We start from the raw sequence: 27,574 nt of genomic DNA, 5'->3' as shown, positions 1-27,574 counted from the left end.
CACCTTCATCCACTAGATAATTTATTTTATACATCCTGTATAACAGTAGTAGTCCCTGTGCCTTCGGTGGGCTCACAGTCAAAGAGTGTAAGTTAAATAAAAAATTACAACATATTGGCTAAAGTCTGTCCAGGGGCATGTAAAATGTGCCACGAAGCAGAAAGAAGGGACTCCCTTCATCCAGGGATGACCAGGAATGCACCTGGTCATTAACTGAAGAGAGAGGAAATTGAAACCAAGTTATCAGCTGTGTACATGCACAAATCCTGAGAATCCTGGAGTGCCAAAATCAGTGAGTTGGCCAAAATGTGTAATTTGGTGTATGGAATGACAGGAAACATTGGTTAGGGCTATAATTGTGAGGGAGCATTGTTTGCTATTTTAAGGAGCTTGAACTTGATCTTTGGAGGTGCCACTGATATATTTTAAGCAGGAAATAATATAATCTTCTGATTTTTCCTTGGTTCCAGAGGAATAAGATGGAAAGTTAAGAGTTTCTTAACTTCCATTTCTATAGTAGATAACTAGAAAAGTGGAAGCATTAAGAAAAGAGAGTAAATCCCAAACATGACAGAGACAAAAAGGGCAGGAATGGAGGGGAGTGAAATAATACTGTGAAATACTGCAGTGGGATCGGGTCAGAAGAAGCCTGAGTTATCCTCTGAACTGGGCAATGCAGAGCTCAGAGTGATGTGGTGGAAACAGTTTTGATGCAGAGGCAGGGCAGATGCCAGGTGCCATCAGTTACTCTCAGAGAGCACAAAAGACAGCATGGCTGACTACATGACACCTAAAAATGCTAGCTGGGAGCAGAACAAGACAAAATCCCCATTACCTGGTTCTGTATTAGTGATCCTTTAAAAGTCCACAAGAGTCTATGAATAGCCATTAAAATCTTAGATGTAACAGTAAGCTGTGAGCAACCTGTACTTACTTTGCTGCTATAACTGCAGTGATCGGAACTCTGAAGAGCGGACCTGCATTAGGGGATGCGATATCATAGCCACATACCTTGAAAAAAGAATTGGTAAGTTTCAATATCCATAAACAAATGTTTAAAAGAGGGGGGAAAAGGTCTAAATTATTGACAGAATAAATCAATCTACTCTTAATCAAGGTCTTAACAACAGGTTGACACCAATTTCCTGACACTAGGTCACATAATTAATAGCAAACAGCCCAAACAAATGTATAGCAACATTTGACTAGTTCAAATGGGAAAATGAGACGTCAAGTACAAAATAAGTGCATTTCAATTACTCCCAACTGAAAATTAGCTCAAACTAGTACTACTGACAACTTTAGATGTGGAGATACTGTTGTGATACTATTCCATGCCTGGTTTACAACTATTTGTTTAACAGATGCTTTCTTCATCTGAGTACTAAAAGGTATAACTGGCTGGGTGTGGTGGTTCACACCTGTAATCCCAATGCTCTGGGAGGCCAAGGCAGGAGGATCACTTGAGGCCAAGAGTTCAAGACAAGCCTGGGCAACATAGAGAGATCCCGTACAAAAATAAAAAAATTTAGCCAGGCTTGGTGGTGCACGCCACTAGTCCTAGCTACTCAGGAGGCTAAGGTGTGAGTATCACTTGAGCCCAAGAGTTCAAGGCTGCAGTGAACTACCATCACACCACTGTACTCCAGCCTGGGCAACAGAGCAAGACTCTGTCTCTTAAAACAACAACACAACAACAACAACAAGTAACTGTAGCTTTGTTTAGCTGACAAAACAAAAGACCAGTTAGAGGGAGACCTAATTGAAAGGTTCTGCTGTACCTCTTCTTTCCTTTTACTTATTCGTACAAGGACAAAAGATGATTCTTTAGAAACTTCACTGCTTAAATGAATATTATAGACACACCAGAAGAACTGCATAACCTGGCAGATGGATAGGTCTAGTTATTTCTCAGCAAGAAAACAATACATTGCAAATATACTTTGGATTTTTTTTAACCTCTTAAACATTTTAAAGAGTGAAGAAAGTAAAAATGAAGATACGTCAATACCTCTGTATAATGTAATCCTTCTCTTAAGCCCCTGGGATCCACACGTATGTTTATGTGTCTACATTGATTCATGAGTTCCAAATGGCTGGGACACTGAACCCAAGACGAATTTGAAGTCAGAGCTAAATGAAGCTGAAGGGATATTTTTTCAGAGTTTTCTGGCACAAAAAAGACCAAAAATTAAAGATGAGTATGTTTTTCCTTTTTTCCATTTAAAAATGTTATATCTTTCCAAAAAAATTTAGCGACTTAGTTTGGTTGGCTGTAAAACGCATCCAAAACACAGCTTAAATAAAACAGTCAAATAATCTTCCTTACAATTTAGATTACTCATGATTCATTTATACTTTCACCAAGCACTGGTATAACCTTAAAGAGTTTAAGTGAATGTTTTCATTACTGCACACAGGTCATAGTATTCAACTGAAATGAAGACAGCCAGATAATAGTGATGATTATTTTTGTTCACACCTAATCGAGCTGCAGTTCTCCTAGACTGCTTCTACTTTTCATTATTCAACTGAAAACTCTGTCTTATACCTAAGTAGGTAAAGTGGAAAAGAAATTTGATATTTTATTATACACAATTTAATAAAGCTGTGGGTCACTGAGGCTCATTCTACTGTTTTCCTTGGTAGTTTAAGATGCTAACTAAATTGCCATTGTACAAGGACCCCAAATTGCTCTAATATTTTCTCTTATAACTATAAGATTTAAAATAATCATACTGTCAATTCATGTATTCTCTTCATAACACTGGCCCAAACAGCAATTCTTTATTACGATACCACTCATTCAAACAGCAAATGTGAATACGTCAGCTTACTGCCAGCCTATTACTGACCTGTGTTCTCCGGAAATACAGGTTCAATGCCAACGCCATGATCTGAAGGTGCAGCCACCTGAACAGGATCTCGGAGGTAGATGCCACGGTTATTTCCAACAGTAACAGTAAAACCTAATTTATTAGCAAATGACGTATTCTGAACGAGGTAGTCATAGGCTTTATCAACCTAGTGAAAAGAATATACATGGTCAGATATAAATGGTTGGGTCAAAAAATATTTTGTTGCAAATTGCCAATCAATTTGATTTCAGTTGTAAAACAAGAAGTTAGTGTCTACATTCACTTCTCAAAACTACCTAGTACCCCAACTAAGAGGACAATTCTACATTTTTAGAAACAATACCAGTCACATCTTCCACTCCACTCTATTCACACTGTTATTCTCAAGTGACCAAATTTAGGAACTAATCCCTACGCCATTATGATTGGCCAGTTTTTGACCTCGATTTCTTTGAATTTCTAACATCTACATGGCATCCATCTATTACATTTCTTGATCTTAGTGCAACAGATTTGTCTTAACTACAAAATTTGTTTGTGTATCCTTTTTGCTTATAGTTCTATGGCCATATAATCCATAATTCAGATATACTGAATCACTGTTATAAAATGAAATATTACCCAATAATATCTAAGATATTATCTTAATGATGCTTTACAACCCATTTTTCATATAGGCAACAATACCTGAATAATACCATGTCCTTGGGCAAATACTTCTATATTGTCAGCCTTCACTGCAGTGTTTTCTAGAGCTCTTCTGACTGAATGAACTGTGTAGTCAATGTTATTAGCTTTCAGACCTAAAATTAAGAAACAAAAACAAGTAGTGTAGCACTCACTATCTGAAACCTTAGCCGCCCACCAGTATGACGATCACCTGTAGACTCTCTGGTTTTAATGTCTTGTGTTCTAACACTCATTTTAAAATCTTTTTTGAAGACCTGAACTAAACAGTCTGACTCAAACTGCTTGCATTATATGAAGGCTTCATTCCACAAAAATCACTGTGTTCTCATTATGTGGTGGGCAGAGACTCTGGTGTGGGTTTTGTAGCATAATATAAACGCACAAAGCAGATACCTAAAAGCATGTGAATGACATTTTCTTTAAAACACTGCTGGGTTAAACATGATGGCTGTTGGCTGTGGTGTTCAACCCAACCGTATGTTATAAACCCCAGGGGAACTCAAGCAAAAAAGATGCTGAGGTCTCATGACAGACCAATTAAATCAGAATCTCTGAGGACTGTCCCAGAGATAGTTATGTATTAAACAACTCTCAGATGATTCTAGGGTACAGCCAGGTTGGGAATTACTGTTTTATGGGAAGAATATGGAGGCCACCCATTCGTAAGATGAGTGCTATATCATTCTTGTCCTCTCCAGAGCTCATCAAACACATAAACATTGATGATATTGTCAGACACAACACAAGCATGGAAACATTTTGAAGTTATAACAGCAAATCAAGGAAGTGACCAGTTTTGTGAGAATCCAAAAAAGGTGAAGCTCCATCAGAGGAACTGACAGATGAGTTGCCTCTTAGAGAATGTACAGGAGTCTGCAAGGCCACAACATGGCAGACAGGACTTCGAGGCAGAGTGTAGTACACCCAAAGATGGAGGCCAAGAGGCCTTGAAATATCTGGTAAGGCTGAAGAGAACTAGAAAGAGGGTCATTTTAGGATCCATCCTAAGAGTGTGGGCTCAACCTAGAAAAGGATGTAGCACTTGACAGTGGTACATCATCACAGGCTTATGCTGGTAGCACCAGTGTGGACAGGCCATGCTGAGATGTGGTGAGCAGAAGAAACTGTGGTGTGGGTCAGAAAAGGGATGAAGAAAGGAGGCAGAGGAGAGACAACTTAAAGAGGGATGTTTCTGAGGAGGGACCTTCACAGCAGCCTGGTTACCCTAAATCTGAGTCCTGGCTAAACCCAGTGCCACTCTATTTAATCCTGTGCACCACTCTAGAAATCCCTCCTTCTCTTTCTACCTCATTTTGCTCACAGCATCCATTTGCAACATCTACAGTTTTTTATTTTGTTCAAATTCTGTTTATCCCAACTATAATATATATAATGATGTAACCTCCACATAGGCAGGTATTTTTGATGCTTTGCTCACTAATTTAGCCCCAGAGCTAAAATACTGCTTGACAGTTGTTAACAGTGGACAGCCAACAAATATACTGCTGAATAAACACTCAAATTATCATTATCACATAAGTTATTCGTTACCTTAAACTCTACTTTGTGCCCAGGGAATTATCAATTCTACCACATGTTCTTACCATGAGAGCTTCAGAAAACAAAAATATCGGTCTGCAATAATATAAGGACAATAAGGAACACGCTTACCTGAAAGGATCAGCGCAATGCCTCCACATGCATTGGGGGAAGACATAGATGTTCCATTCATTAGCTGCGTCCCTCTCAGTGTCCAGTTAGGAACAGAAGCAATGGCTCCTCCTGGTGCACTGATACTCACACCAAGGGCCCCGTCAGCACTAAATGGAAAGCCATTGAACTCTGCTTAGGATGGTGAAAGCTAAACATACATGGGCATTTTTAAGATGGCCACTAGTTAAATCCAATAGTATAACACTGTGTACTAACTGCACTCATTACAACTAATGACAAACATATTAAGAATCAATGGGGGAAAACACCCAGCATAGCCATTTTCCCATAGGCAGCATTTATTTTTTCCTTCTAAGTGTACAGAAATGTCTGTGTGTATGTACATATCTGGGCATGTGTGACAGGCCATAGTGTCAGGTATATTTAGAGAGAGAAAATAAATGTCACTGTTCTGACTCTTTGATGAATGTACTTCTCTCTTATCTGTAATAAGAAACTTTCTATCTGTTTAAGGTCTAATATAGCACTGTAAAATAGAAATATAATGTGGGCGATATAAATTAACATTTTCTATAAGCCACAACTAAAAAAAGCTAACAAGACATTAATGCAATTAATTTTAATATGTTTAAATAGACATAGCAAAAATATTAGCATTTCAACATGTAATTAATAGAAAAAAAGAAAAATGAATTAGTTGACACTGTTTTTTTGTACCAAGTCTTTGAAATCTGGTGTACATTTTATACGTAAAGCGCATCTTAACACAGACTAACCTCACGTCCCTGACTGCTGCCATACTGGACAGCTCATGTCTAACAGGACTGCCCAGCTCAGGGCGTCAACCAAGCAAAGTCTGATGAATTAAAGCCCTTAGAATTCATAACCACATTATCATCCAACAAAGCTCTGTCCTCTGCCCCAAGTAAAGAAGGACTGGCACAGAATAGCACACTACTTCCGCCTCCCTGGCAAAGTGGCCATACATTCCCCACAGAGGCTGCCAGACTCTCCTTATACCATTCTCCCAACTGAGTGAACTATTTTTACTCTTGGGTAGAAACACTAGAGCAATTTGGCTTTACATTTTTATAGAGAACTGAAAGCAATACATATATATTCCTCTTGAAATGGGCTGACGGCACCTCTTTTAGGAAATATCTTAGAACAATTACTATTAGGTAAATATCTGTTGACCTGTAAAGATGTTCACAATGTAATACTGAATGACAAGTAGGCTACAAATTGCCTGAACAATGTCATCTTCTACTAATTCACGAGAGAATAACTAAAAGGATGTTCATCAATACGTCATCTGTACATATCACAGATAACAAGGTTTAGGGTGATTTTCTACCTTCTTGTTTGCACTGTATTGCCTAATGGTGTTCAGAATGAGCATTGGTATTTGATAGCATTGGAAAAAATAACTGGAAAGAGTCATGAATTCTGACTACTTATTGTTCTTTATTAATTTTCCACTAGCCTGTTAAAGTGGTAAATGATAAAGCATTTCTAGGTATTTAAATGAGTATTCTAAAAATGAGTCTCAGCTGGGCGCGGTGGCTCACACCTGTAATTCCAGCACTTTGGGAGGCCAAGGCAGGCAGATCACAAGGTCAGGAGTTCAAGACCAGCCTGGCCAACACGGTGAAATCCCATCTCTACTAAAAATACAAAAATTAACTCGGTGTGGTGGTGAGCGCCTGTAATTCCAGCTACTTGGGAGGCTGAGGCAGGAGAATTGGTTGAACCTGAGAGGTGGAGGTTGTAGTGAGCCGAGATCATGCCACTGCACTCCAGCCTGGGTGACAGAGCAAGACTCTGTTTCAGGAAAGAAAAAAAAAAGTCTCATGAAACAGAAATGTTTCCTTAAAATTCAAAAAAAGCCAGTAATATTTTTCTTCTCAATTACAATATATAATAAAACTTCATGACCTGTTTATGTAGCTGTGATTACATGCATCCACCACCATGCCCAGCTAAATTTTATATTTTTAGTAGAGATGGGATTTCACCACGTTGGCCAGGCTGGTCTTGAACTCCTGACCTCAAGTGATTCACCTACCTTGGCCTCCCAAAGTGGTGTGGTGGGATTACAGGCGTGAGCCACTGCATCCAGCCCAGACATTTGGTAATACGTCTTTAAGAAATATGCCACACGTGCAAATGCCTGGAAGTCAGTAGATGCTGTGTGTCTCAGTCAATGCTGATGCAGAGGCAGCGTTTTTCAAAGATTACAGAACATGCTCTGTTCAGTGACCATTAGTCAATGTTTCATATTTTGTACCATCTAATGTAATAATTAAAGCAAATTATTTCTAATAATATTTCATGTTTATGAAAAATGAAACAAATTCAATTCTTAGAACATCTGGTTTGTGAATCAGTATCTACTTTAATCCAAGCTTCCCCCATAATTCATGAACTCCTTGGTGTTTTCTTAAAATAATTCTTTAAATGCTCTATGGTGAGTATCAGCAAAGGCTGGTTTAAACATTCTCTAATACTTTATTTTTACATTGATAATAAGATAAAACTTAAAATTCCAAACTCAGTTTTAGACGAGAATAAGTTTAATAATTTTACACTTTTATTAACTGAACATAAAACACATCCAGCTTTGCTGACTTTTGGCTCTTCTCCTAAGCCACTCTTATTGAGTGTCTTTAGCTGGGCTGGCAGGGGCAGTCTACAATGACAGTGCAAAGCAAAGCTTTCTGATCCATGTGGATGTCCATGGCCTGGTTGTTTTCAATGACATTTTATAATAAGCTACTAAGATAAGTTTATTTTTTAAAGAGGAAATCACCTAGAGAAAATGAGGAAGATATCTGTAACTCAAAGAATATAACATTATTGCATCTCATCTGAGCATAATCAATTTTTCTAATCTTATCTTCCAATATTCCCCACTAATCTTATACTTCAAACATACTCAGTTACTAGTTATGTCCTCAAAAAACTTTACATTGAAACCTGCTCATCTTTGGGTTCATGTTATTCTTGGCATATAGAACTCCTTTCTTCTGTCTCTCAACATCCTACCCATCCTTTAAGGCCAACTTCAATACCATCTCCTCCACGAAGGGTTCAAGTGATTGCTCCCACCTCTGGAGTTCCATCATACTAAAATGGCATTTGAAACTCAGATCACAAACTGTTCGTTTATGCCTTGCCCACTGTAGGCACTAAGGTATTTGCTGAACTAAATTCAAAGTCTATTCTTTTTATAAATTAACTCCAAAGAGATGAATTAAAATAGGCTTTATTTTTCAGAAGGTGCATGTACCCATTGATGGTATAACGAAGAATTACGTAAATTAGGACTTAATATACCTCTTGAGAAAATCAGTTCGCAGAATCAGATAAATGTAGTTCAGAAGGCTTCAGGGAACCAAAAGAGATAAACTTCGTTTCTCAATCAGAACTTGTTTACTTTTGGATCTCACCCAAAATTGCTCAAAGTAAGTTATAACTTCAAAAACATGAGCCACAGGTATGTGGGCCCTATGACTGTGATGTTTTATAAAAGCTTTAGGGCTTTCATTTCACCAAAGTTCAAATATCAAAAATTATTTAAAACAAGGCCATCACTACTATATAAAGATATCCAAGTCCCTACTTTTTCTTTAGATTCTTATAAATGAAGAATTATGGATATAGGAATAAGAATTTATACTCAGAATAGTGATGTTCTCCATGTAACAATGAAACTATTTCATTTATTTTAATTATCTGTCCCTGAGATGAGACTGTTAATCAAAATGAAAATACTGAAAAAAAGTAAAAACCAACAGAAAAAAACTAGCAAACTTATCTAAAACTCTGCCCTTCTCAACAATGTAAAGTTTAACCAAATATACGTAATGGTCCCATGTTCTACCTGCACCTACCTAGGTCCTCTAGAAGACCAAGTATATTGATTTGCAGGTAATTTCTCTCTCAGTGAATACTCAGCAACCATCATATCAGGAGAAACATAAGCACCAACACCTGTGGGATGGATTTAATCATTAAGAAAAGAAAACAAATGGGGATCCTGATTCTAAATCCACTGTTCGCTTGAGTAAACTGCCTAATCTCTCAACACCAGTCCTCTCTCTAATATAATGGAAGAATAAAATTTAATAAGCAAACAAGGAAAGTCTACTACGTACCAGACATTTTACTAAGAACTTTGCTTTTGGATACAAAATACCTATCTCCCAGGATTATTTTACAGATTAAATATGCTAGTGCACCTAAAAGCATGCATGTGTATGTCTATGAAACCACTTATTTCAGTCCACTTTAAATTACGGTCAGTTCTAGATGTGCTGGTTCCCCTACTAGACTGTAAGTTTCCTGAGGACACACTTAAGGTGTACAGTGTCTTACGTGTAGCAGAGATACAGGTAACATTTCATTAACTATTGTTTTTTGTTTGCTTGTTTCTAAACAAATCTATTTCTAAAACAGGAAACTAACCTATCACACTTGATGTAGTTCCACCTGGACAACCAACTGTAGAAAGGCATGGACCATTATTTCCAGCACTTGAAACATAAATTATATTATGCTTCCATACTGCTTCATTGATTACTTCACAAATTCTCCTGAAAAAGAGAGAATTCCTTTGAACATATAATCAGCCTCTATTCCCAAAGTGTATATAGTACCAAAACCTTGTTTAAATATATGGTTACATAAATTTTGGTACATCCACCCTTGGTGGAACATGATACAGCTATTCTAAGTGATATACCCTACTTGGGCTTTAGGGTAGGGAAGCAGTTATAAGGCAAAATTAAATGTGGGAAAAATGCTAGATGCAAAACAATATATATGGGAAAATATACTACAAGGTAGTAAAATATTAGTAGTGACTCGGGCAATAGGTGGTTCTATTTCCAACCCCCAGTTAACATAGTCCTGAAGACACACCTCAGAAGATTCGTACATACAATTATGAGTAGAAATTAACCAAAAGAACCAGAATCTTTTGTGGCAAAGGTAACTAAGGCACTAGGAAGAACTTAAGAGCAAGATTTTAAAGTGTAAGAAACCTGCTTAGAGTTTGACAGCAAACAAGAAAAATTTACTGACATTAAGTAAAGGAGATGAGGTTATACCATGAAGAAGAAAATGAAGTTAACATTAAAAAGGTACAGAGCCATGCACAGGACCCTTCAAAGCTGTAAGTGTGAGTATCTGAGAAAGGGAAGAATATTAGCGAAAGAGGACTTCAAGAGGATGAAAGTTAAAGTAGAGAAAGAAATACACTTAAGTAAAATAAAGAAGTGAGAGAAGAGGGAAGAATGAAATGACTCATGATAACAGGGTGCATGTTACAAGGACCGTAAAGTGATGTCTTAAAAACCAGATGATAGCTAGCTTGGTGACGGGAATGGGGGAGAGATGATCAATAAGTAAATACTCAAGGTAATTTCAAATAGCTACTACTATGAAGAAAAAAAGGAAGGTAACATTAGGTCAAGGCCATGACACTGGATTCGGCAGCAAAAAGACAATGAAGGCAACGAGGAAGGAGGGGAGTGGGGGTGCATCCTAGACACACTAGAATGGATTGAGGAGATGTGAAAACTGACCGAGTTAGTGAATATATGCAACCAACAGTAAGTTTTGCAGATGAGATGCAAGTCACTAAAGAGAATAGCAAAACTTCAGCAAGTCTGGGCACCTGCCCGGTATGTATATACAACTGAGGATGGCTTCAGAGTGCTTGTGGAACTAGTAATTATAATGACAGACAGACTGTCAGATCCAAATTGCCTGGGAAGAGAAGTGAGGATGCAGTGCATCTGACAGTGAAAAAACACCAGAGGAGTCTGTGGGTTGCATATCTCAGAAGAACTGTGAGGGAGACCTAACTAAGGAAGAGCCACAAAGGACAGCACAGAAATGCTCAGAGTTGAGACTTCAGGCATGGTGCAGTGAATGGCATTAACATCATCACAGATGTGACCACAGGAATGGGGGGCGTGAGGCCTACGAGACACACAGTTATCATCTAACTACTGCAACTGTTCTTTCTTCCACTGTGACATTCAATCCACTTATGAAAAACATCTAATACTCTTCTCTGGCTAAGGTTCTATGGCTAACAACTGTCAAGGAACACTCACCCAGAATTTGGCCAGTGAGTTGCTTCTCCGTAACTGTAGTTGACAAGATCACACTTATGATTTATAACTTCTATCATCTATTAAAAAGATTAAGAGTCTAGTTTAGGCAGCAATTTACAGAAACAGATTAGCCAGTAAAATAAGGGCATATATATAATCCTATAGTTTCTTAGCTAATCATATTCTAATTTATAAGTTACCTCCAGGCATATCACCATATACCTGGACATATAAGCACATAAACACAAAAAGGTAGGAGGAGACACATAAAAAAGTAGTCATTAAAAAAAAAAACAAAAACTAGCATTTCTAGAAAAGAGTGGGGTTAGAGGGGGAGAGAGGTAGAGGGAATGGAATGGTCCTTCCTAGGTTAAAAAATCACTAAAATTAAATATACTTTCCTACGTTAAAATGACGTACAGAATATTAGCTGAGGTTTTAAATTCCTCTTAGGCTGACAGAGAAAGCTGGCTAAGAGGCCTTTCTTTTTAAATATCTCAAAATTGCTTGTTAGGAGATTTGCTAGAAATGATGAGTATGAAGTAAGTAATTTTTTCACAAAGGTTAGGCCAAATAACTTATCCTAATAATATTTAATAAAAATAATTTAAAAATAAATTAGTAAATATTTTTGCTTTGTTAAAGTACTGTACACTATATATAGTTCAATGTATTCTTGGTAAACCAGGAGCACTTATAAACCTAAAAATATCCAAGATCATTAATCATTAATCTTCTGAATCAACAACTCACAAACACTCACAGCTCTTATGAGGCCTGTGCCTGTTTCCATTGTGCTTAGTCTTGTATCACCAATCTTGATGGAAAGAATTTGAGCACCAGGAGCTACCCCATTCCGTTCAGGTTCTTCTGGAAAGTGTCCAGCAGCTATACTAGCTACATGTGTCCCATGAGCTCCTAGAGACACAAAGGTGGGGAAATGACAAAACATTGTCATGGACTGAAAGTTTATTCAATTTGCATATTATTAATCATGATAAAAAGAATACACATTACTCTGCTACCCTGTTCACGGAGAGCAAAAACTCAAGTCACAAAGGAAAAGTATTTGCAACATATATAGCTGACAAACAGCTTATATCTGGAATATATAAAAATCTTTCAAATTCACAATTAAAGAAAGGGAGAATCCCCCCTTCAAACATTTGAAAAAGCATTTTATAAAAGAAGATACCCAAAGGGCAAACAGACACACGAAAAGATGTTTAATTTCATTCGTCATCTGGGAAACGCAAATTCAGCCACAAAAAGATGCTTCTACATACCTTTTAGAATTGCCAAAATGTTAAAGGCTGACAAAGCAAGTGTGGATGGAAGTACATAACCATACACTGCTGGCTGGAGTGAAAGCTGAACACTGCCACAGCCTATGAGCCAGCCATCCTACCTCTAGCTACACACAATACCAAGATGTGTGCACGTGTAACTAAAACACCCACAAAAATGTTCATGGCAGCACTGTTTATAAAATTCAAAAACCTAAAAACAACCACAAGATTCATTAACAGTAAATGGTTACATGTACATCAATTCATAGAACTGACAATTATACAGCAATAAATATAAACTACTACTATGTACTATGAGATAAAGCTCACAAAAATAAGGCTGAACTAAAGAAGTCACATACAAAAATGGATACTGAATTTTCATATAAATGAAAAAAACGCTGAACCATCTGAAACTGCCACTATTGTATCATTTCGGATCACAAAAACAGCAACATCATATGGTCCAAACTAATGTGGCAATGGAGATCAGGACAGTAGTTAACTGTAGGAGGTGGGAGGGTACGTTACTGGTTAGGAAGGGGCATGATGGGAGTTTCATTATGTTTCATTTCTTGACCTGAGTTGTAGTTACAAAGAAGTGTCCACTTTGTGGTAATTCAAAGAGTTGTACAACTTGTGATTTGTATCTGTTTTTGTACATGTTATATATAAATACTAAAACAAAAAACTAGCCTTTTAGTGAAAAAGTTTCTTAAAAGACATGAATATAGAGAAATATCCCACTACTCTCAGAAAAACAATAATACAAGCACAATGATAAATGACAACTGGCACTGGGCCTTAATGTTTGGGGACTACAGTGTGTTGGAGCTCCGGGAAAAGTAGGCAGGCATCTCTATGTGGCTTTGAACAGGGTCTGCAGCAATGCTGAGACTCCTCTGCTCTAGCCAGCTGCTGTCATGCAAGAAAACATTCGCCCAATGTTGCGGATTCTGGCTTTCTTATTTCTTCCCCCAGATAAAATTGGGAGAGCACAATTTTAATGTGATTTTTTCCTTCAAAACACCTTACACCAGTTAGAATGACCACTATTAAGACTGACCACAGCAAGTGTTGCTGAGGATACAGAGCACCTGGAATTCTCATACACCGCGGTGGAAGTGAAAAGGGTACAGCCCCTTTAGGTAACAGCTTGAATATTTCTTAAAAAGTTAAGTGGCCGGGCGTGGTGGCTCACACCTATAATCTCAGCACTTTGGGAGGCCGAGGCGGGTGGATCACGAGGTCAGGAGTTTGATACCAGCCTGGCCAACATGGTGAAACCCTGTCTCTACTAAAAATACAAAAACTAGCCAGGTGTGGTGGTACGCGCCTGTAATCCCAGCTACCCAGGAGGCTGAGGCAGGAGAATCACTTGAACCTGGGAGGCAGAGGTTGCAGTGAGCTGAGATCGTGCCACCTGTACTCCAGCCTGGGTGACAGAGCGAGACTCTGTCGCAAAAAAAAAAAAAAAAAGAGAAGAAAAAAAAAAGTTAAGTACATATTTACCATATCCAACTGGTTCTCTCAGCTATCAGCCCCAAAATAAATAAAAATATATGTTGACAGATACCAAAACAATCTAAACGTCCATCAATGGGAAGCTGGATAAACAAACTGTGGTGTAGCTATATAAAGAACTATTACTCAGAAATAAAGAGCCAACTTTATAATCATAACATTAATGAATCTCAAAATCATTATGCTAAGTGAAGGAAAGAAAACCATATTTTTTATTCCACTTACATAAAATTCTGGAAAGTGTGAAATAATGTGGAGTGACAGAAAACAGATCAGTGGTTCCCTGGGATGTGGGTGGAGAAAGGCTGGATAATAAAGAGAGCAAACTTTTGGGGGTACTGAGTATGTTCATTACCTTGATTGTGGTGGTTTCCTGGATATATTGATATATTTACATAAAAGCTTATCAAATTATGTATATGTATGTATGTGAAGTTTTTGTACTTAAGCTATACCTCAATGAACTGGGAGGTAGGAGGGGGACGTTAAAGAGTTAAAGTCATCCCACTTCATTCTCCTTTCTCCCCCCCACCCAGGGAGGGAGAACTTCCCCCAGAAGTAGCCACCATCCTGGAGCTGGTGTGCATAATCTTTCCATCTATATATTTAACATTTTCACCATATAAACACACATATCCATAAACACTGCATAGTACTATTCGGCATGTTTTAGAGTTTTACAAATTTTATCATCAATACATGTTTTTTCAATGTAATTTATGTATTAGGGGTTTATACACACAGCACTTTGATTGCTATATAATACATTCGGCCCTCTGTATCCACAGGTTCCGCACCAACTAGATGCAATTTAACCAACCACAGATCAAAAATATAAATATTAAAAAACTATAGTATAACAACTATTTATATAGCACTTACATACTATAAGGTATTAGAAGTCACATAGAGATGCTGAAAGTAAATGGGAGAGCATGTGTGTGGGTTATACACAAACACTATGTCATTTTATATCAGGTACTTGAGCATCTGAGGGACATTCTAGAACCAATCCCGGCCACATACCAAAGGATGACTGTATTTCATAGTAAGAATAACACACAGTTATTTAAAAAATCTATTTTTTTGTTAATAGGTATTTAGTTTCCAACTTTTTTGAAATCACACAGAGCGCCGTCGTGAGGATTCTTTTATCTAATTCTCTGTACTCATGGGTGAATTTCTCAAGAGTTAAGATTTCGAGGCAAAATTGCTGTTCATGAGATAAATTCTATTGATGGATTTTCTTTGAGACAGAGTTTCGCTCTTGTTGCCCAGGCTGGAGTGCAATGGCACGATCTCGGCTCACTGCAACCTCCGCCTCCTAGGTTCAACGATTCTCCTGCCTCAGCCTCCCGAGTAGCTGGGATTACAGGCGTGTGCCACCACGCCCAGCTAATTCTGTATTTTTAGTAGAGACGGGGTTTCTCCATGTTGGTCAGGCTGGTTTCAAACTCCCAGCCTCAGGTGATCCGCCCACCTCAGCCTCCCAAGGTGCTAGGATCATAGGCATGAGCCACTGCACCTGGCCTATTGATGGATTTTCTAATGTTGGACCATGCTTATATTCTTGGACTGGATCCTACATGGTTATGACCTTAAAAACAACATCTTGCAGGTAAATCAAATCACATTTATGATTCTGGACCTAGTCCTTTAGCTAGGATCTCTAGCTTAAAATTCTCTAGAAGGTTGCTGTGGGCTATCGCAGTGTACCACTTTATCACCTCATAAATCTATATCTCATTGGTCAATCTGAAATGGGATACCTCCGCTGGTCACAATGGAGAGCAGGTTTCCATCATCGTATATATTAACGGAGTAATTCAACATCTCAGCTGTGCCGAAAGAGCCATATTCTTGGGCTTCTTTGTAGTTTCTCAACACAGTAGATTTACTCAAGTCCCCATCTTCATTAGAATCAATGCAGGCTCTATTAATTAAAAAGAAATGGCGACAGTAAAATTTATTTTCTTACCTTTCTAAAAATCATGTAACATAGTCTCTCCACTATTTTACTATACTACTACTTCTACCACAACAAATATAAATATAATGACTGTCTGGTTTAGCCTGTTTCATAGAGTGGGCAGTAAGGATTAGGTAAGATAGCTTACAGGAACCAGTTCTTAAATTATGCACAAAGTGCTTTAAAAATACTGTCCTTCACAAAACTCTAGGTTAAAAACCACCTGGACTCTTAAGAATTAGAGCTAAAACTTGGCTTACAGTTTTAGAGCAGTTTAGGATAGTTCAGACACATGGCCTAGGTCTAACTTCCAGCTGCTTCTTTTAGTAATGGTTTCAAGAATCTAACAGCTTACACAAGCTCTTTGAAACTAGGTGAATTTTACTGAGCTTCAGTCCTATAGTTACAACAGACTTAAATTTATTTCTCACAGAAAGCATTTTCTACATTATTTTTGTCTTCCTTCATGTTTTTCCCATTTTACTAACTAAAATAGTTTTTAAATTATATTCCACTTCAGAAGATAGCCTGATTAAAACAAAATACACTTAATATTCAAAAAGTCATAAATGAAATGAACATCATTAAAAGTTCAATATTATGTTTTTAGCTCCAAGTATGTTTTAAATGCAAGAACTGTATTTTAACAAGCTATGCAAGTCAGTCAAAATTGCCAAGTAGAGCACAGAGTGAAGATTTATCATAAATACTGAAGCATATTTCATTAACAAATTACAACACTTTGGAAAAAAGGATTCTTAAAAAATTTGTTTTTATGCATGCCCTAATATGACTGACGTAATTTCAAATAACAGAATATAGGAAGGTATAGGAAACTAAACACTCATGGGGAAAATGAAGCAAAGAGCAAACAAGTCACATATTAAACAGAATCAGGCTTGAGATTAGTTGGTAAAATGCATGTCACCAAATCTTCCATATGCTACAGAAGTAGCACTTGTCTCCAAAATGTATGCAATCGGCCAGCATCCACCCTGGAAGTCATCTACGAAGTCCTCCCTCTGCCCTTCCCCCAGCCCATCTAACCGCACAGTCCCATCTCCATAATGTGTCCGCCTATTTCCAGTCTCTTCCTTACCGCTGTTGCCTGATGAGCTGATGGCCTGCTCTGCCCCTACATTTGACTCCTGCTGAAAACCCTCCATGTCTTCCAATGGCTCTTAACATTGAAACTCCAGAGCAACGCCCCTAATAATCATCTGCTCACCTCCCTCACCTCCTGCTCCCATCATATCCTCTGTGGCCACACCAAACTTCTCACAGTTCCTCCAACAGCCTCCGGATCTTTCCCCCACCCTTTCTACCTCTCTGCTTCGTTTACTGTGATGATCCTTCAAATCTCAATTTAAGATTTAATACTTTTGGGAAATCTTTCTCAATGCTTCCTAGACTGGTTCAGACATTCCCAACACTTGCTTCCATGGAGTCTAGAGTCCATGGAGTAACTTCTACGGTGTCAACCTGGTACAAAGAAGGTACTCAATAAATATCTGCCACATGATTAAAGAATTAACGAAATCATCATCCTTAACAACATTCTCACGGCAAATACAGTGACACATTCCACAGGTCAGTTTCTTATAACCACTATCATTGGAGTGACTCAACAATATAACCAACACATCAAAACATAAATTATTACTGACTTCTCTAAATAACACGACAGAGGACAATTATGAATGTGGTGCAAGGTTATAACTTTCTGAAGTAGGTCTAGTTGACTGAATTCAAGTAGTAGCTAGAATACAGAGAAAGGATATGAAAATGAGGCTCATACACAGAGCAGGGTACATGTAAGTGGGGAGGATGATGAGAAAAGGCTTTTGTTTTATGTATTTCTCGACATTTTCACACCTCTCAATTTTCTACGGAAAGAATCTAGAGCTTTCACCAAGAATCTAAAAGGAAACATGACATAAGCAAGGTCAAAATCCACTGTAAAGAAATCAACTAATAGCTTCTCCTTTATGTAATCCTCTGTAAACACCGTTTCTCTCAACCAGTTTTTGTTCCATTTGGAGTGACAGTGAGTCTGAGGCTCTGCGTCCTGACAGATGCTCAGAGCAGAGTCATCTGAGGCCACCCGTTAAGTGCAGAGATACGCACTTAACAATTAGCAGAAATGTGGCAGGGAGAGCACAGACTGGACATTCGTCACCAAACAAAACAAAACAAAAAACCCACGGTACTTAAAGAATAGGTCACTTTACCTCCCTTCAGAAATGGTTGGCATTTTTGAAATGTGAAATGAGAACATCTGCAGACAGGACTGGATTAACCTTATGTACCCTGGGATCTTCAAGGTTCTCTTCAAAAAATTTTGGATCTAACTCTGAGATCAAAGCCCTATAGGATATACTGTATTATGCAAAAAAGTTACATTATATCTAGTACCACCTGAAAGTATAATTATGCTATATTCACTTATTATAATAAAATGTTCTAAAATGTTATTCTGAGATTTCAGATTTTATTTCATTTAATGTTAGATTAAATTTCATTTCTAACTCAAAAGTTCTAAACAAAACCCTTAGAATAGTTGTCAACAAACTGCTACAAGTGAGTCACTTTATCAAGTACCTTGAAGACCAAGGAAACCTTGTGGAAACACACACTGGTACCCTGGACATCCTGACTCCGGATTCCTTTTCCTAGGACAAAGTAATCTGCAGTGTTTTCAGAACCTAGAGCAAACACTTTAAATGAAACCACCTATTGCCTCACTACTCAATCCCTGCTAATATTTTAGTGTTTCTTTAAGTTCTTTTGTAGTATATACTTTCCTAAATATACTCTGTTTCGTATTTAGCATTTTCCTTGAATTTAACCTTGCCTCCTTTCCCACACTAAAACGCACCTAAGGCTTATCACTGAGTGTGACTGTATCATGTTACCCCAGATGGTGGATGTATCAAGGTTTACTATTCTGTATAAAGCCTCTGGAAAATAATTTTTCAAAATGTGTATGCATGTGCACACAACAAAACACCATATATGAATACACACAAAAGTGCATTAATATTTAATATCTAGATTGAAAGAGTTATGTGCAGTTATTTTATTAACACCATCATCCCCAAATTGAGCAGAAATTTCTCATTCAACTTAACACCGTATACACCCTTGATGAAAGATGAGTTAGTACCTGCACACGTGGGAGGAGAACCCTCCTTTAAGAAGGGTGCACCGTGAAGGTGAACAATTGTGAGAGCACTGAGGAAGCCGTCATGGCATGATCTGTACGTGCCCCACCTTGTGATGCAATTCTTTGCATATAAGCAGGGAGGCAGACTACAAGTAATTCTTGACTACAAGTTTAAGAAACAGTCCCTGTTTTTTTTTTTTTTTTTGCAGAAATCCTAAAGCACACATATGGCTGAATATCTGTATTAACAATGTCTTCCTGTTTTCATGCAGATTGTAACTCAAGAAGGCAGACTAACCAACTCCAAGAAGCACATATGCAGTATACAAGGCACTAAAAAAGAAACTGAAAAACGTACATGATGGGTAACTTGGTATAAATCGCATTATTATTATTATTAGTTTTAGTAATAGAAACAGCAGCAGCAATAGCGTACATTGATTGCTTACTATATCTAGAAACATCAAATTTAATTTTCACAAAGCCCTGTAAGCACCACTATCTCAATTAACAAATGAGGAAACATTTACAAATATATGGATGGTCAACATACTAATAAATTATTAATGAAATGTTTATTTAAATCAGATAAAAGTCAGGTTTAGTGTCAATAATTATAACTAGAAGTTCAAGGGGCTTGTCCAAAACTACCCAGATGCCAATTTGGCCTTCAAATGATTTTGCTGAGTGATATCATCACAAATAAACCAAAATTCTGTGCAGCTCTGAGCATTTAATGTTTTTCAGAGTAGAAAAGAAAACATTTGTAAATGAAGATCTATAAAATACATGAAGTTTACCTCCAGACTTCGCCATCATGCCATACCAAGCAGTCATATACAGGGCCAGGATCGCTGTATTTCTTCTCAAAAGAATTTAGCAATTCCACTTGACTTTGAAGTTCCTCCTTGATTAGTTTATTTGCCTAGTCAGTTGGGAAACTGATTAACATTAGTACATTCTGTCCTTCTAAAAGCTGTATTAACATACAGCCAAAGATACAATGTTAATCCATAGTAAAATTATTTTACCCTAAAAATGTAAGAAAATTTTTTTCTATCTATGCAACTTGTCATTCAATTCAATGAAGCAGATATCCATTAATACAGTACAGATCTAAAAAACAGTTATTTTACTCAATCTCATTTATTCACTCACTAGGCCTGCTTTGGGAAATACACTGTGCTACACGTTGGTGATTCCATTTAGCCAAGATATGTTTGTTACATATTTGTTATCTAACTCATTTCCAAAAGCAACTCTAAAACTGCTACAAAATAGGTTATCTATTGACTTTTAGATTTTTATATCAGGACCTATTCTATCTCAAATTTATTTCTTAAGAATCCAAATTAATAATAAAACCCATGAATAATCTTATATCTTTTAGAAACTGCTATGTTAAATAGAAACATTTAATGGGGGTAAGTGAAGCCTTATTTTAGCTCTGTGGTCATGAATAAAACCAAGTGCTTTAAATTTGATTATGTACAAACTAGACATAACTGGCACTAGCACGTGTTACCTCTCCAAAACATTTCTCTAACCTAGAGTATATATAAAAAAATAAGTTAGGTACTCAAATAATTAGGAAAATGACTGGTTTAAACAGAAATAAGCTGGGAGATAGAAAGGCATATAAATACTGAAATTGAGATGAACATCTCTAGACTCACTATGTTACTATATTAAGATCCAGCAGGGGTTGACAAGTCATGGTGCATGGGCCAAATCTAGCCTGTAACCAAGTTGTGTAAAGGAAGCTTTACTGGAACATGGCCTTCCTGGTTCACTTACATATTGCCTAGGTCTTCATGACACAAGGGGAGTGTTGAGCAGTCATGAGAGAGTACTAAAAATATTTACTATTTGGCAATTTCTTGAAAAAGGTAGTCGTCTTTGATCAAAAGCACTTAATATTGCTTAAAATCAAACTGCCTTCTATAAATAGTGTGGTGTGAGTATTAACCTAGAGGGAAGAAATGTGGATTCAAATCTCAATTCAGCAACTTAGCTGTGCAATCCCGAGCAAGTTATTTGTCCTTATGATAATCTGAGGCTGTCACATCAGAAACTAGTAGGAGAGCAAATTATTATCTTGGCCAATAATTACTAAATTTCATGCAAATCACAATCATGTAAAGGCTATCACAAACATCGATGCTGTTTCTCATCCCACTTAGTAAATCAGAATTATCAGGGGATAAAGCCCAGAAATCTTAATTACTTTTAAAATAATTCAGGTGACTTAGAGATAATCAGCTCATCAGTATCAATTCCACAAATCAGTATATAGGAACCAAGGACTACACCCTCCCATGTTTTCAAACAAGGACCTTGAGGTCTAATATATTAACTGAAAAATGAAGTATTTTGAAATCCCTTTTTAAAAAAGTGACAATAATACATATAATTAGAGAATACATAGGCTGGGCACGATGGCTCATGCCTGTAATCCCAGCACTTTGGGAGGCCAAGGTGGGCGGATCACAAGGTTGGGAGTTCAAGACCGGCCTGGCCAACATGGTGAAACCCCGTTTCTACTAAAAATACAAAAAAAAAAATTAGTCGGGTGTGGTGGCACGTGCCTGTAATCCCAGCTACTCAGGAGGCTGAGGCGAGAATAGCTTGAACCCGGAAGGCGGAGGTTGCAATGAGCCGAGATCACACCACTGCACTCCAGCCTGGAACAGAGCGAGACTCCGTCTCAAAAAAAAAAACAAAAAAAAACAAAAACAAAAAACAAAACCATACTATATGGTTCCATTTTACACAAATCAAAATAGGCAAAATCATTTGCAGTGTTAGAAGTCAAGGCGGTGGTTGTCTTTTGGAAGGAGAAAGGGAGCAATGACGAGGAAGGGGCACAAGAGAAATTCCCAGGTGCAGCTTTCATGGGAGAATTCATAACCAAATACAATTTATGTACTTTTTCCCTATGTGTATTATGTGTTAAATTTTAAAAATTCATACATATGTACATTGACTTGAGGATAAATAATAAAGGAAAAATTAGTAAAATTAACCAACTTAAAAGAAAATTTGTGAAAAAAGAAAACTTGCAAAAAAACAGTCTATTAGTTCTCTAAAAACTCTATGGAATATGGTTCTAGGGTAATGTTTAAATGAAATCGACTAGCACCAACTTGAGAAGAGCCGTTGTTGGCAACATCAAATTCTTCCTGTTTTCTACAGGCTTCTGCAAGGGCCACTCTGTGAACAGGGTCCCAGATTTTTTCCTTCCGTTCTTTCTGCAAAGACAGAAAAATTACCTTACAATTAGGCTGACAAATACTCAGGTAAACCTAGACAGGCATTTATATGTGGACTTTGTTGCTACAGTTGTGGTACTACACAATTCTCATAGAGAGGTTTTAAAAAATCATTTTTGGCCAGGTGTGGTGGCTCACGCCTGTAATCCTAACAATTTGGAAGGCTGAGGTAGGCGGATCACCTGAGGTCAGGAGTTTGAGACCAGCCTGGCCAACAAGGTGAAACCCCATCTCTACTAAAAATACAAAAATTAGCCAGGTGGGGTGACAGGTGCCTGTAATCCCAGCTACTTGGGAGGCTAAGGCACGAGAATCGCTTGAACCCAGGAGGCGGAGGCTGCAGTGAGCTGAGACTGAGCCACTGCACTCGAGCCTGGGCAACACAGTGAGACTCTGTCTCAAAAAGAAAAAAAAAAAAGTTTCTAATGAAGCAGATAAAGCCATGGATCACTTATTAAAAACTGGATAGTCAATTCATTGCACCCAGGGTTTAAGAGAAGTTTACCAAGACACATCCAGATGTATTTTTAGGTATCATATTCCCTAATTTAAAACCTTCTTTTCTCCAAGAATACTGACTGAATTCCCAGTCATTAAAAGGAAGAAAATGTTGTAATCTGGGCCCATACAAAATTGGGAAATGCCATAAGCCTAGTGTACGCAGAAGACTAGAGTAAGACTACAGCTTCATTTTGACAGACAATACAGGCTTCCTCAATTTCCTCCCTCTCTATTTTTTTTCCATCCTCTTTGACTTGATAGGGTTCTCTGTTACTGAAATTGGTTTTAACCTTTATCTTCAGTGTCTAACTCATGGTATCTCCCAACGCAGCTAAAGGAACAGTCCACTTTAACAACACTGTATTTGCATATTAAATTACATCTTATCAACACAGCTGATTACATTTAATATACTATATAAAATGCAGTCATGCAATGGTTCACACCTGTAGTCCCAGCACTTTGGGAGAATGAGGCAGGCAGATCACTTGAGCCCAGGAGTTCGAGACCAGCCTGGGCAACATGGTGAAACCCCACCCCTACAAAAAATACAAAAATTAGGTGGGTGTGGTGGTGCGTGCCTGTAGTCCCAACTACACGGGAGGATTGCCCAGGAGGTTGAGGCAATAATTAGCTGTGATCATGCCACTGCATTCCAGCCTGAAATTTTAAAATAACATATTATGTAATAGAAGTTATATGCATTATTCTTGTTTGTTTCGCAGAATGATTAGAAACTGACAAATAAGGTAATCTGAGTAACTTCTTATGCTTCACAGGCCCTTGGGGAAATAACACTATAGAGGCAAGGGCCCACAAATCTTATCCATCAAGCTCACTTCCCAGGATTATACTTTATTTTACAGCTGCAACCCTGGACTTGTATCAGGTACTTGTATCAGCTACTTGTATCAGCATTCTCAATAGGGTAGTCACTAGCCACATGACACTATTTTAATTTTAAAATATTACATAAGATAAAATTTCAATTCGTCAGTCACACTAGACATATTTCAAATTCTCAAGAGCGACATGGCTAGTGACTACCATAATGGTTAGAGCAGAAACTGAACATTTCAAACATTTCCATTATCACAGAAAGTTCTATTGAACTGTTTTAAAGCAGGCTCTTTATCATTCTGCTTACCACTCTTATTTTTCTAATGGCACACTGGTACTTCTTACACTTCAGCAGTTTTAGGACTGATTAACACTTACCCTAATACTAAATGATGACTAACTGGGAGCAAGAAGGCTAGTTAAACAGGGGAGGGACATTATCACAGAAACTATAGGAACAGAAACGAAAAGGTGGTCTGGACTTTGAATCCACTGTCTTTAGCCTTTTTCAAATAAAAAAGTCCTTCAAAAATCCAGTGAAAGCTATATCCCATCTCCCAGAAAAACACAAACATCTGAATATAATTTCAGTGTATTCACAGATTGCCTAAACTTATCCACGTACCCAAGATTAAGAATCACGACTTTACATGGATGACATTCCATTGAGCAGAATCTTTAAGCAGTCATTGTTTAAAAGCCACCAACCACCCAAAAAACTATGAGTTAATGAGATTTTATGAAATATTTATTTTTCTTCAGTAGGAATAAAATCTGAGGAAGAAGACAAGTCAGAAGAATACAAGTCATTGGTACCAGATTGTACATTACCTGTATCCTTTCCTTGAGAGCCTTAGGATAGAAGTCATAGCCATTTTTTATGCCAATATGATATTTGCCTGAGGGATTTGTCCAGCTTGCAGGAATCTACAGAAAAAAAAGGTAACCTGTTCATTCACTAAATGCTTTCCAATTCCAATGATACACTACTGAGCAAAAAAGTATATTCCTTCTACTCTAATAAGCTTAAATTGGATAAATATGCTCATGTACGACAACAATGTGTTTAATACTCTAAGTAGTTACTTAATGTCTTTATCACTTCTTTTTTCTCATCCATAAATAATTCAACTAGAATAATACCTTTCATTTATACAATGCTTCATGGTTTAAAAAGTGCTTTCAACATACACTATCTCAATAAACTGCTAAAATCTTGTAATAATCTTTTAAACTATCTCAAAGTATTTTAAAACACTTAAACTTTTAGTAGAGTGATGCAAACAGTATGCCTAGTTTACCAATAGAGAAAGCAAAGCAGCAGAGAAATCAAATTACTTGCCCGAACAACAGGAAAGTTGAAAACTGGAACCTAGTTCTATCATGGAAACCAAAAATTCTGCATAAAGGATATGGGATTTAAAGTCAGATAAATCTGGCTCTGAATCCAAACTCTATCACTAACTAGAAGGAACCCACAGGCTTCTACCTCTTTATCTGTAAAAGGAAGAAAATCTCTACCTTATTCTTGTGAACAAAAAAGTGAACTGAGCATCAACCAACATGAATGATCAATCAAGAAAATGTAGGGTATTCATATTCTTTGCAATCATGGAACCGTGGTCATCAAAACCAACTTTTAAATATGTATAAATGACAAGGTTGAAACACTCAGAGCTGGTAGCCTCATCAATCCTCACTTGTGCAATATCTTTAACTCATCCCCATGACCTTCATCCAATTACTTACCAGGCGGAAAACTTTTGGATGAAATTTCCTCACAACTAAATAGAGGAAAACAATCATTCACAGAGCTTCAAGGAGCTAATACTAAATAGTGACCTTTTGAAGGCCTCTGTACCATTAATTACTTCCAAATCAACTGGATGTCTGCAGAATGTGTAATTTCAAACATGCTGGCATACAAGCTAGCACTTTTCACTCAAAACTGAACCTTCTTTAGAGAACAGGAATTCTGAACTTTAATGTGTTTGCAACAGCCCACGGCAAAACAATAAAGCACTGCAACAACAAAAAGGGAAGTAGTCACTAGCTTTTAAATTCTGAGTATTTATTCACTACTGTCCCACTACACAGGTGGCCAGCAGCAACTTCTTTGTACAAAGACATTACAGAAAATCATGAAATGCCAAAAGATTAAATGAAGTAACTAATTAAAATAACTGCAAAATAGAAAGGCGTTAAGTTATATTTAATCATAATTTCTTAAAAAAACATAAAGTACAATAAAAACAATCCCATAGACATAATTTAATTATAAATGAGATCAAAGTCTGCACGGTCCAGGGAACCAGATACACCTCAAATCACAACTATGTATCTTTCTTACCAGGAAGGCAGACTAGTTACAAAAATTACACCAAAAAAATCAGATAAAAGTTATAATCAGGGCCATCTGATCTAACTTTAGCCAAGTTAGAGTAAAGCTAACTTTATGAGGCAATTATGAAATTTTATTTTGCATATTTGAGTATTCTACATAAACAAAGTTATTTTTTCTAAGAAAATCTTTACATTTGACCATTTTAGATTGGTATCTTAAAAATGGTTCTAATAACACAGTAACTACAATGTATTAACACTGATTGTCATATGATACACGTAATCTTTTTAATTACCAATTACACCTCATTTCTCTGACTCTCTTAAAGAGAGGATGCCTAACAAATCAAATATTCTTCTTAACGGGCCAAGTGTCATCTGAGTGTTAGGGTACCATGCAGTGAAGCCCTCTTAGAGGCTTTTGCTTCCAAATGATTTCAGTCTTGCCAGCCTCATCACACAGGCCAGGGCACACGCACAGTTTCCTTTGGCTGTCACTGCATCTAAGTACCATGCTGAATCTGGCCAAGTCATTCATTATGCCTGGATTTATCTTTATTTTATTTTTTTTAAAAACCAAAAATATTTAAGACTAAGTGTTGATTTTTAAAATGACTTCCAGTTAAACGTGGTAAAATGAAAAAGGTACTGTGCTTCCTTCCAAAATGCTACTAAAATTAGAATAAAGGAAGTGGGGGAAGCATCCAAAAACAAAGGGACAAAGAGAATACAAAAGAGACTTCAGAAGCTCACCACATTTTGAAAGGTGCCAAGTGAAAGGAAGGCACTAAAAATTAGAGTGAAAATTGTGGAACACATGGTGTTGGGACAAATGGGTCTTTTTACAGAAAAAAGGAAACAGAACTCTTCAAACTAAGCATATAAAATCACTTCCAGGTGAATTCTAGAACAAACAGAAGAGAAAAGCTGTGACACTTCTTAGAAATATTAGGAGAATATCTCTATGATCATGGGGTCAGAAAACACTTGTTACACACTGCTAGTGGAAATGTATTTTTTTAATTTTTTTGAGGAGTCGTCTCGCTCTGTCGCTCAGGCTGGTGTGCAGTGGCGCCATATTGGCTCACTGCAACCTCTGCCTCAGCCTCCCTAGTAGCTGGGATTATAGGCGTGCACCACCACGCCCAGCTAATTTTTGTATTTTTAGTAGAGAGGGGGTTTCGACATGTTGGTCAGGCTGGTCTCGAACTCCCGACCTCAGATGATCCAAAGTGCTTGGCCTCCCAAAGTGCTGGGATTACAGGTGTGAGCCACTGTGCCTGGCCTGGAAATGTCTTTTAATACAAACGCTTGGTCAAG

General features: G+C 37.4%; 1 protein-coding gene across 7 annotated transcripts in view; it reads right to left on the bottom strand.

Moving 5' to 3' along the window:
* Window positions 1–27,574, bottom strand: part of TPP2 (tripeptidyl peptidase 2) — an 83,935-nt gene that overhangs the window by 39,933 nt on the left and 16,428 nt on the right. For all 7 annotated transcript variants that reach the window (XM_054446139.2, XM_054446136.2, XM_054446138.2 and 4 more), the window contains exons 3-15: window positions 24,743–24,838; window positions 22,445–22,549; window positions 20,099–20,223; window positions 15,933–16,096; window positions 12,114–12,268; window positions 11,351–11,427; window positions 9,693–9,820; window positions 9,119–9,218; window positions 5,220–5,368; window positions 3,546–3,661; window positions 2,856–3,024; window positions 2,012–2,169; window positions 935–1,011 (exon numbers count right to left, since the gene is read on the bottom strand). In XM_054446139.2, the coding sequence (XP_054302114.1) occupies window positions 935–1,011; window positions 2,012–2,169; window positions 2,856–3,024; window positions 3,546–3,661; window positions 5,220–5,368; window positions 9,119–9,218; window positions 9,693–9,820; window positions 11,351–11,427; window positions 12,114–12,268; window positions 15,933–16,096; window positions 20,099–20,223; window positions 22,445–22,549; window positions 24,743–24,838 (1,619 nt within the window). The remainder of the gene's footprint in view (window positions 1–934; window positions 1,012–2,011; window positions 2,170–2,855; window positions 3,025–3,545; window positions 3,662–5,219; window positions 5,369–9,118; window positions 9,219–9,692; window positions 9,821–11,350; window positions 11,428–12,113; window positions 12,269–15,932; window positions 16,097–20,098; window positions 20,224–22,444; window positions 22,550–24,742; window positions 24,839–27,574) is intronic.

Source organism: Pongo pygmaeus, chromosome 14 (genome assembly GCF_028885625.2).
Source record: "Pongo pygmaeus isolate AG05252 chromosome 14, NHGRI_mPonPyg2-v2.0_pri, whole genome shotgun sequence".
In the NCBI taxonomy this organism is placed as follows: domain Eukaryota; kingdom Metazoa; phylum Chordata; class Mammalia; order Primates; family Hominidae; genus Pongo; species Pongo pygmaeus.
The sequence above is the reverse complement of the archived record's forward strand: the minus strand, read 5'-3'. Positions and strand labels throughout refer to the sequence as shown.